This window comes from Oncorhynchus clarkii, chromosome 10 (assembly GCF_045791955.1).
Source record: "Oncorhynchus clarkii lewisi isolate Uvic-CL-2024 chromosome 10, UVic_Ocla_1.0, whole genome shotgun sequence".
NCBI classification, from domain to species: domain Eukaryota; kingdom Metazoa; phylum Chordata; class Actinopteri; order Salmoniformes; family Salmonidae; genus Oncorhynchus; species Oncorhynchus clarkii.
This window is the reverse complement of record NC_092156.1, coordinates 2,867,454-2,879,584: the sequence shown is the minus strand read 5'-3', so window position 1 is coordinate 2,879,584 and position 12,131 is coordinate 2,867,454. Positions and strand designations below refer to the sequence as shown.

At 39.8% G+C, this 12,131-nt stretch overlaps 1 protein-coding gene across 2 annotated transcripts; it reads left to right on the top strand.

Moving 5' to 3' along the window:
- LOC139419380 (regulatory factor X-associated protein-like) lies at positions 1 to 7,779 on the top strand. Of its 2 annotated transcripts, XM_071169326.1 has the most exons (4): positions 1 to 63; positions 145 to 772; positions 1,078 to 1,188; positions 7,087 to 7,779. In XM_071169326.1, exons 2-4 carry the CDS (start codon positions 323 to 325, stop codon positions 7,189 to 7,191), a joined length of 666 nt encoding a protein of 221 aa, XP_071025427.1. In that variant the 5' UTR covers positions 1 to 63; positions 145 to 322; the 3' UTR covers positions 7,192 to 7,779. The 2 variants fall into 2 exon arrangements, with proteins under 2 accessions (XP_071025427.1, XP_071025426.1); XM_071169325.1 differs by having other exon boundaries at positions 12 to 772.
- The last annotated feature ends 4,352 nt before the right edge of the window (positions 7,780 to 12,131 follow it).

The following is a 12,131-nucleotide window of genomic DNA, read 5'->3' as shown; positions in this document are numbered from 1 at the left end:
GACTCCTCCTTGTCTTCGTTTATTTTTGTTGTGAGAATGTTTGTCTGCTAGCAAGCATTTCTGGTATGTATAAATACAATTATGTGATTGACTATTTTAGAGCAGCCAACAGTCAGGTATAACCGTATTATTCTGTTTTTCCAGTTAATTGAACGTGGTCCATCACTTATTGCCCGAACTCACTCAGATCTACTTAGGTGAAGGAGAGGGGGTGGAAATGTCAAGCTAACCAGCATGGTAACTACCTAAAGTCCAATTTTTACTCGCCAGCTAACGTTAAACTTACAATTTACTAGTAATAATATATATTTTTATCCCAATCATGAGTGAAGAGGAGAGTAACACGTCAGCGGGTAACAACAATAAGGACTCGAGCATTATCCTCAACAAAGACGGACAGACGTACTACGTTGACAAGAGCGGTGTTGTCGACAGTAGAAATGTAGTCACACGACAAGAGTCGGACAACAACATGTTCTCCTACGATATGGATGATGCCGAAGAGGAGAGCGATGTTTTGGACACGTCGGACCCGCGGGACAACGCTGCGAGTCCCGAAGAACCCAACGACGAAGACGATGATGATGAAGAAGGCTACGGGGATAGCGATAACATTTCAAAGACTTGTACATACGACGGGTGCACGGAAACTACGACCCAGGTAGCCAAGCAGCGGAAGCCGTGGATGTGTAAAAAACACCGTAACAAGATGTACAAAGACAAATACAAGAGGAAGAAGAGCGACCAGGCTATGTCCACTAGCAAACAAGATGTAAGAATGTATCTGACTAACACACAAACAGATATACACAAACACGTTGCAATATATGTGCATGATTTTGTTCCAGCCCAGTACTAATACATATCCAACTAATCATCATATATATATATATATATATATATATATAATGTTTAATTGTCTGTTATATTTAGTACAAGGCTGGAACAAAACCTTACTGTGGATCCCCAAGACTAGGACTAGAGAGTTCTGATCTAGTCTAAACAATGTGATGGCTATTTGTTGAACTGTACTCTCTGTGTGTGTGTGTGTGTGTGTGTGTGTCCTGTGTTGATCAGGAGAGCTTGGAGGAGAGGCCTGTATCTGTGAACAAGCAGCGTCTTGGTACCGTGGGGGACCGGCCGGCCAGACCCTCCCTCATCGAACAGGTGCTCAACCAGAAGAGACTGGTGAGTCATGGGCACAGACAGACTGTAAATACTGACTGACTGACTGACTGACTGACTGCCTGTAAATACTGACTGACTGACTGACTGACTGCCTGTAAATACTGACTGAGTGTAAATACTGACTGACTGTAAATACTGACTGATGGACTGTAAATACTGACTGACTGACTGACTGTAAATACTGACTGACTGACTGTAAATACTGACTGTAAATACTGACTGACTGACTGACTGACTGCCTGTAAATACTGACTGACTGACTGACTGCCTGTAAATACTGACTGACTGTAAATACTGACTGACTGTAAATACTGACTGACTGTAAATACTGACTGATGGACTGTAAATACTGACTGACTGACTGACTGTAAATACTGACTGACTGACTGTAAATACTGACTGACTGACTGTAAATACTGACTGTAAATACTGACTGACGGACTGTAAATACTGACTGACTGACTGACTGTAAATACTGACTGACTGACTGACTGACTGTAAATACTGACTGACTGACTGACTGAGTGTAAATACTGACTGACTGAGTGTAAATACTGACTGACTGACTGACTGTAAATACTGACTGACTGACTGTAAATACTGACTGACTGACTGACTGTAAATACTGACTGACTGACTGTAAATACTGACTGACTGTAAATACTGACTGACTGACTGTAAATACTGACTGACTGCCTGTAAATACTGACTGCCTGTAAATACTGACTGCCTGTAAATACTGACTGACTGACTGTAAATACTGACTGACTGACTGTAAATACTGACTGATTGTAAAAACTGACTGGCTGTTAATACTGACTGACTGTAAATACTGACTGACTGACTGTAAATACTGACTGTAAATACTGACTGACTGACTGACTGTAAATATTGACTGACTGACTGTAAATACTGACTGACAGTAAATACTGACTGACTGACAGTAAATACTGACTGACTGACAGTAAATACTGACTGACTGTAAATACTGACTGACTGACTGACTGACTGCCTGTAAATACTGACTGACTGACTGACTGCCTGTAAATACTGACTGAGTGTAAATACTGACTGACTGTAAATACTGACTGATGGACTGTAAATACTGACTGACTGACTGACTGTAAATACTGACTGACTGACTGTAAATACTGACTGTAAATACTGACTGACTGACTGACTGACTGCCTGTAAATACTGACTGACTGACTGACTGCCTGTAAATACTGACTGAGTGTAAATACTGACTGATGGACTGTAAATACTGACTGATGGACTGTAAATACTGACTCACTGACTGACTGTAAATACTGACTGACTGACTGTAAATACTGACTGACTGACTGTAAATACTGACTGTAAATACTGACTGACGGACTGTAAATACTGACTGACTGACTGACTGTAAATACTGACTGACTGACTGACTGACTGTAAATACTGACTGACTGACTGACTGAGTGTAAATACTGACTGACTGAGTGTAAATACTGACTGACTGACTGACTGTAAATACTGACTGACTGACTGTAAATACTGACTGACTGACTGTAAATACTGACTGACTGACTGTAAATACTGACGACTGACTGACTGTAAATACTGACTGACTGACTGTAAATACTGACTGACTGTAAATACTGACTGACTGTAAATACTGACTGACTGACTGTAAATACTGACTGACTGCCTGTAAATACTGACTGCCTGTAAATACTGACTGCCTGTAAATACTGACTGACTGACTGTAAATACTGACTGACTGACTGTAAATACTGACTGATTGTAAAAACTGACTGGCTGTTAATACTGACTGACAGTAAATACTGACTGACTGACAGTAAATACTGACTGACTGTAAATACTGACTGACTGACTGACTGTAAATACTGACTGACTGACTGACTGTAAATACTGACTGACTGACTGACTGTAAATACTGACTGACGGACTGTAAATACTGACTGACTGACTGTAAATACTGACTGCCTGTAAATACTGACTGCCTGTAAATACTGACTGACTGACTGTAAATACTGACTGACTGACTGTAAATACTGACTGACTGTAAATACTGACTGACTGACTGTAAATACTGACTGACTGACTGTAAATACTGACTGACTGACTGACTGTAAATATTGACTGACTGACTGTAAATACTGACTGACTGACTGTAAATACTGACGACTGACTGACTGTAAATACTGACTGACTGCCTGTAAATACTGACTGAGTGTAAATACTGACTGACTGTAAATACTGACTGATGGACTGTAAATACTGACTGACTGACTGACTGTAAATACTGACTGACTGACTGTAAATACTGACTGTAAATACTGACTGACTGACTGACTGACTGCCTGTAAATACTGACTGACTGACTGACTGCCTGTAAATACTGACTGACTGTAAATACTGACTGACTGTAAATACTGACTGACTGTAAATACTGACTGATGGACTGTAAATACTGACTGACTGACTGACTGTAAATACTGACTGACTGACTGTAAATACTGACTGACTGACTGTAAATACTGACTGTAAATACTGACTGACGGACTGTAAATACTGACTGACTGACTGACTGTAAATACTGACTGACTGACTGACTGACTGTAAATACTGACTGACTGACTGACTGAGTGTAAATACTGACTGACTGAGTGTAAATACTGACTGACTGACTGACTGTAAATACTGACTGACTGACTGTAAATACTGACTGACTGACTGACTGTAAATACTGACTGACTGACTGACTGTAAATACTGACTGACTGACTGTAAATACTGACGACTGACTGACTGTAAATACTGACTGACTGACTGTAAATACTGACTGACTGTAAATACTGACTGACTGACTGTAAATACTGACTGACTGCCTGTAAATACTGACTGCCTGTAAATACTGACTGCCTGTAAATACTGACTGACTGACTGTAAATACTGACTGACTGACTGTAAATACTGACTGATTGTAAAAACTGACTGGCTGTTAATACTGACTGACTGTAAATACTGACTGACTGACTGTAAATACTGACTGTAAATACTGACTGACTGACTGACTGTAAATATTGACTGACTGACTGTAAATACTGACTGACAGTAAATACTGACTGACTGACAGTAAATACTGACTGACTGACAGTAAATACTGACTGACTGTAAATACTGACTGACTGACTGACTGACTGCCTGTAAATACTGACTGACTGACTGACTGCCTGTAAATACTGACTGAGTGTAAATACTGACTGACTGTAAATACTGACTGATGGACTGTAAATACTGACTGACTGACTGACTGTAAATACTGACTGACTGACTGTAAATACTGACTGTAAATACTGACTGACTGACTGACTGACTGCCTGTAAATACTGACTGACTGACTGACTGCCTGTAAATACTGACTGAGTGTAAATACTGACTGATGGACTGTAAATACTGACTGATGGACTGTAAATACTGACTCACTGACTGACTGTAAATACTGACTGACTGACTGTAAATACTGACTGACTGACTGTAAATACTGACTGTAAATACTGACTGACGGACTGTAAATACTGACTGACTGACTGACTGTAAATACTGACTGACTGACTGACTGACTGTAAATACTGACTGACTGACTGACTGAGTGTAAATACTGACTGACTGAGTGTAAATACTGACTGACTGACTGACTGTAAATACTGACTGACTGACTGTAAATACTGACTGACTGACTGTAAATACTGACTGACTGACTGTAAATACTGACGACTGACTGACTGTAAATACTGACTGACTGACTGTAAATACTGACTGACTGTAAATACTGACTGACTGTAAATACTGACTGACTGACTGTAAATACTGACTGACTGCCTGTAAATACTGACTGCCTGTAAATACTGACTGCCTGTAAATACTGACTGACTGACTGTAAATACTGACTGACTGACTGTAAATACTGACTGATTGTAAAAACTGACTGGCTGTTAATACTGACTGACTGTAAATACTGACTGACTGACTGTAAATACTGACTGTAAATACTGACTGGCTGACTGACTGTAAATATTGACTGACTGACTGTAAATACTGACTGACAGTAAATACTGACTGACTGACAGTAAATACTGACTGACTGTAAATACTGACTGACTGACTGACTGTAAATACTGACTGACTGACTGACTGTAAATACTGACTGACTGACTGACTGTAAATACTGACTGACGGACTGTAAATACTGACTGACTGACTGTAAATACTGACTGCCTGTAAATACTGACTGCCTGTAAATACTGACTGACTGACTGTAAATACTGACTGACTGACTGTAAATACTGACTGACTGACTGTAAATACTGACTGACTGACTGTAAATACTGACTGACTGACTGACTGTAAATATTGACTGACTGACTGTAAATACTGACTGACTGACTGTAAATACTGACTGACTGACTGTAAATACTGACTGACTGACTGACTGTAAATACTGACTGACTGTAAATACTGACTGACTGTATATACTGACCGACTGTAAATACTGACTGACTGTAAATACTGACTGACTGACTGTAAATACTGACTGACTGACTGTAAATACTGACTGACTGTAAATACTGACTGACTGACTGTAAATACTGACTGACTGACTGTAAATACTGACTGACTGACTGACTGACTGTAAATACTGACTCACTGACTGACTGTAAATACTGACTGACTGACTGACAATACTGACTGACTGACTGTAAATACTGACTGTCTGACTGACTGACTGTAAATACAGACTGTCTGACTAACTGACTGACTGACTGTAAAGACTGACTGACTGACTGTAAATACTGACTGACTGACTGTAAATACTGACTGACTGACTGACTGTAAATACTGACTGACTGACTGTAAATACTGACTGACTGACTATAAATACTGACTGTCTGACTGACTGACTGTAAATACTGACTAACTGACTGACTGACTGTAAATACTGACTGACTGTAAATACTGACTGACTGACTGACTGTAAATACTGACTGACTGACTGTCTGACTGACTGTAAATACTGACTGACTGACTGTAAATACTGACTGTCTGACTGACTGACTTTAAATACTGACTGTCTGACTAACTGACTGACTGACTGTAAATACTGACTGACTGTAAATACTGACTGACTGACTGTAAATACTGACTGACTGACTGTAAATACTGACTGACTGACTGTAAATACTGACTGACAGTAAATACTGACTGACTGTATATACTGACTGACTGTAAATACTGACTGTCTGACTAACTGACTGACTGACTGTAAATACTGACTGACTGTAAATACTGACTGACTGTAAATACTGACTGACTGTAAATACTAACTGACTGACTGACTGACTGTAAATACTGACTGACTGACTGACTGTAAATACTGACTGACTGACTGACTGTAAATACTGACTGACTGACTGACTGACTGTAAATCCTGACTGACTGTATATACTGACTGACTGTAAATACTGACTGACTGACTGTAAATACTGACTGACTGACTGACTGTAAATACTGACTGACTGACTGTAAATACTGACTGACTGTAAATACTGACTGACTGACTGACTGACTGCCTGTAAATACTGACTGACTGACTGACTGTAAATACTGACTGACTGACTGTAAATACTGACTGTATGTATGTCTGTCTGTCTGTTAGTCAGTATTAGCTGTCTGTCTGTCTGTCTGTCTGTCTGTCTGACAGTTAATACTGCTGTAGTTATGCCAGTTCACCCACATCTCTAGTGGTTGCAAAATAGGTCTAAATTATGAATTCAGACAATGCACTACATATCACACTAATGTCTGTCTGTGTGTGTGTGTGTTCTGTCCCCAGTCTTTGCTGAGGAGTCCTGAGGTGATCATGTTTTTACAGCAGCAGCAGCGTCTCCTGGCCACCCAGAGCCTCAGCCAATCACAGCCACACTTCCAGGGCTGCTAACGGCAACAGCGGGAGGAGCCAGCTCCTCTGGGTGTTCTGGAACTATTTCCCTGATTCCATCTCTGATTCTGACAGGAGAAGGACCATAGAGATTGACTCATTGGAAATAGAATACTAGAATGGCCATGGACCTTCTTATGATGAGATAAAGATCAGCCATGTTGGTCAGGGAGTGTTGTTATAAGATGTTGTGTAAAACAATGACTTTGAAGAATGTATCTGCACTGTATGTTTGTTAGCCAGTACGTTTTAGAGGAATGATTAAATAAATGTTTTTAATGAACTACCCAAAATGCCCAACATTATATTCAAACAATGCAGTCAATCTACAGCCAGACGCTGGCTGAAATCAGTTGATGATCGGATTTAGACAAGTTGTAAATGCTAACAAGTACTGAAATTCACTCACAACTTTCCAATATATTTTTTGTGACCTTTATGGTCTGTTGAAATATATTTTAGAGGTTGTTTTATACAGAACATGTGTATACAAACATCAGTATAAACTGTATTCCTAACTATATGACAATAGTTGATATTTCACATATTTTATTTTCCTACATAAGTCAAATCAGGAAATGCATCACCTGTACTATAATCATCAATGACCGAGCTTCCATGATCAATCAATAAATAATTTATACCATACATGAACCTGTTAGTGCCAACAACATAAACATGTTTTACTCTTATCATATTGTCATCTATGTTCTTGTGTTGTTAGCTATTAAGTTATTACAAGAGGACCGGCCTTGGCTTCTTGCTCAAATCTATTACATTTTAAAACCAGACCTAACAGATACTAAAAGTCAATGATATAATTTTATAAACTTCTGCTGATAACTTGGCAGCAAATACTAGTGTGGTTGCTAAAATGGCTCATTTATGAAGTCTGAATTCACTATCAGTTTGTCTGTTTGTTTGTTTTTTTTACATGTGACAATCATGCTTCTTGGTGTGCGGTTGGTGTGCGGTTACGTGTGCGGTTACGTGTGTGTGTGTGTTCATGTACACCATAGCATAGTTTCTAGCATAGTTTCTAGAAGGTACTAATGCTCGAGAGCTACTGTGTCGTCGTGTTACGCCAGATAGCGTGGCGATTTCGCCTTGAGAGACGAGGACTCCACCTGACCTCATTGCTACCGTGTGTTTTTAACTCTACAATCTGTTGTGATGTGTGTATTCTGTATCTTGGGGTAGAAGTTGTACCACAGACCTAGGATCAGATGACCTATCCATAATACTAATATTGATCATTTAAGCCATGATATACCAGGGGTCGGGGTGATTAATTACAATTCTCTTCAATACTTTTCAATGAGGAATGTTTGGAATTTAAATTAGGTTTACTCTCTGAATCGGCTGTAATTGACCCCAACCCTGATGTATACCCTTAGTATTATGGATAGGTAATTGGCTGGAATTGACCCCAACCCTGATGTATACCCTACGCAAGAAAGCATCTTATCAACCGGCTACACAAAATTGTCATCCTGCCTTGTTGAAACAAATTGGCGGGGCTGCCCATGTGTGCATATTTTTTTGTGCTACGCGAGTAAATATTATTCTGCGTTCTTCAGAAATGAGGCTTTAGGGGACAGAAACATATCTGCCCTTGGAATCAGTGATTACTGGGGGAAACTTCAACCTACTAGTAATCTATAGGTAACCCTGTTCCTGGAGGTACTGCAAGATTTTTGTGTCCAAACTAGGCTCAACACCTGACCAACTGAGCTAATTGATCAGTTCAGTGATTGCCTTTAATTCAACACACCTGGTCTTCCAGATCGGTTTAAATCATGAACATGAAGGGCCTGTGGTACCCCAGGACCAGGGTTGCCTGGTTAACCTGATACAGTTGAAGTCTGAAATTTACATACACCTAGGTTGGAGTCATTAAAACTTGTTTTTCAACCACTCCACAAATTTCTTGTTAACAAACTATAGTTTTGGCAAGTCGGTTCGTGCATGACAAGTCATTTTTACAACAATTGTTTACAGATTATTTCACTTATAATTCACTGTAGCACAATTCCAGTGGGTCAGAAGTTTACATACACTAAGTTGACTGTGCCTTTAAACAGCCTGGAAAATTCCAGAAAAATGTCATGGCTTTATAAGCTTCTGATAGGCTAACTGACATAATTTGAGTCAATTGGAGGGGCACCTGTGGATGTATTTCAAGGCCTACCTTCAAACTCAGTGCCTCTTTGCTTGACATCATGGGAAAGTCAAAAGAAATCAGCCAAGACCTCAGAAAATAAATTGTAGACCTCCACAAGTCTGGATCCTCCTTGGGAGCAATTTCCAAACATCTGAAGGTACCACGTTCATCTGTACAAACAATAGTACGCAAGTATAAACACCATGGGACCACGCAGCCGTCATACCGCTCAGGAAAGAGACGCGTTCTGTCTCCTAGAGATGAATGTAGTTTGGTGCGAAAAGTGCAAATCAATCCCAGAACAACAGCAAAGGACCTTGTGAAGATGCTGGAGGAAACAGGTACAAAAGTATCTATATCTACAGTAAAACGAGTCCTATATCGACACAGCCTGGCTGTAGACTACGGTTTGCAACTGCACATGGGGACAAAGATCATACTTTTTGGATAAATGTCCTCTGGTCTGATGAATCAAAAATATAACTATTGGCCCATAATGACCATTGTTATTTTTGGAGGAAAAGGGGGAGGCTTGCAAGCCGAAGAACACCATCCCAATCGTAAAGCACATCAGTCAGGAAGTTAAAGCTTGGTCACAAATGGGTCTTCCAAATGGACAATGACCCCAAGCATACTTCCAAAGTTGTGGCAAAATGGCTTAAGGACAACAAAGTCAAGGTATTGGTGTGGCCACCACAAAGCCCTGACCTCAATCCTATGGAACATTTGTGTGCAGAACTGAAGCGTGTGCGAGCAAGGAGGCCTACAAACCTGATTCAGTTACACCAGCTCTGTCAGGAGAAATGGGGCAACATTCACCCAACTTATTGTGGGAAGCTTTTGGAAGGCTAGCCGAAACGTTTGACCCAAGTTAAACGATTTAAAGGCAATACTACCAAATACTAATTGAGCGTATGTAAACTTCTGACTCACTGGGAATGTGATGAAAGAAATTAAGAGCTGACATTTCACATTCTTAAAAAAAAGTGGTGATCCTATCTAACTGACCTAAAACAGACATTTTTTTACTCGGATTAAGTTAAGGAATTGTGAAAAACTGAGTTTAAATGTATTTGGCTAAGGTGTATGTAAACTTCAGACTTCAACTGTATATCTGCTATTAACCCTGTGAACATTCGAATGAGAATAATGATGAACGTGATGGTCCTCCTCAGGCTGTCTATGAAATCCATTAAACAAGCTGTTTGATCACATATCGAGAGCGTTTTCTAGTGTTCACTATGTTTCGTAAGAATCACCAGTACAACAACTAGAATCTAGGCCGGGATTCAATCCTATTGCACGTTACAATTGTCCCTTTTAAAGGTAATGTGCCCACATATGTAGAGATCCCATTCATTGTAAACACTTTATGTCAGCTCAATAGGAAATTACCTTTAAATTTCAATTGACTTGACGCCTTATTCACAGAGAACACTAGTATAAGTGCTTATGAGAATAGTTCATCAGTGTATGATAAATATACATAAAATAAGTACTTAATACTACTTTAAATGCTAAGGAAAAAGCTTTAATGAAATAAGCAAAACGAAAGCCATTAGACATTAGTAAACATGAAGTAAAGAAACCATTAGACATTAGTAAACATGTTTCCCTATAAAACATCGTAGTAAACATGGACGTTTAAATTTGGATTAGTACTTGCTGTAAATGTACAGTGGGGCAAAAAAGTATTTAGTCAGCCACCAATTGTGCAAATTCTCCCACTTCAAAAGATGAGAGAGGCCTGTAATTTTCATCCTAAGTACACTTCAACTATGACGGACAAAATGAGAGAAAAAAATCCAGAAAATCACATTATAGGATTTTTTATGAATTTATTTGCAAATTATGGTGGAAAATAAGTATTTGGTCACCTACAAACAAGCAAGATTTCTGGCTCTCACAGACCTGTAACTTCTTCTTTAAGAGGCTCCTCTGTCCTCCACTCGTTACCTGTATTAATGGCACCTGTTTGAACTTGTTATCAGAATTAAAGACACCTGTCCACAACCGCCCAGCAACAGCCCCAAAACATCACTGCTCTAGAGGAGATCTGCATGGAGGAATGGGCCAAAATACCAGCAACAGTGTGTGAAAACCTTGTAAAGACTTACAGAAAATGTTTGACCTCTGTCATTGCCAACAAAGGGTATATAACAAAGTATTGAGATAAACTTTTGTTATTGACCAAATACTTATTTTCCACCATAATTTGCAAATAAATTCATGAAAAATCCTACAATGTGATTTTCTGATTTTTTTTCTCTCATTTTGTCTGTCATAGTTGAATTGTACCTATGATGAAAATTACAGGCCTCTCTCATCTTTTTAAGTGGGAGAACTTGCACAATTGGTGGCTGACTAATTACTTGTTTTGCCCCACTGTATATCCCATGTTCCCTTGATGCATCTCAAATGGAACCCTATGTCCTATGTAACACACAGCTTTTGACCAGGGCTCTACAGGACTCCCATAGGGCTCCACATGGCTCCAGAGGGCTCTACAGGACTCCCATAGGGCTCCACATGGCTCCAATAGGGCTCTACAGGACTCTACAGGGCTCCCATAGGGCTCTACAGGACTCCCATAGGGTTTTACAGGACTCCCATAGGGCTCTACAGGGCTCTACAGGACACATAGGGCTCTACAGGACTCACATAGGGCTCTATAGGGCTCTACAGGACTCCCATAGGGCTCTACAGGACTCCCATAGGGCTCCCACAGGGCTCTACATGACTCCCACAGGGCTCTACAGGACTCCCATAGGGCTCC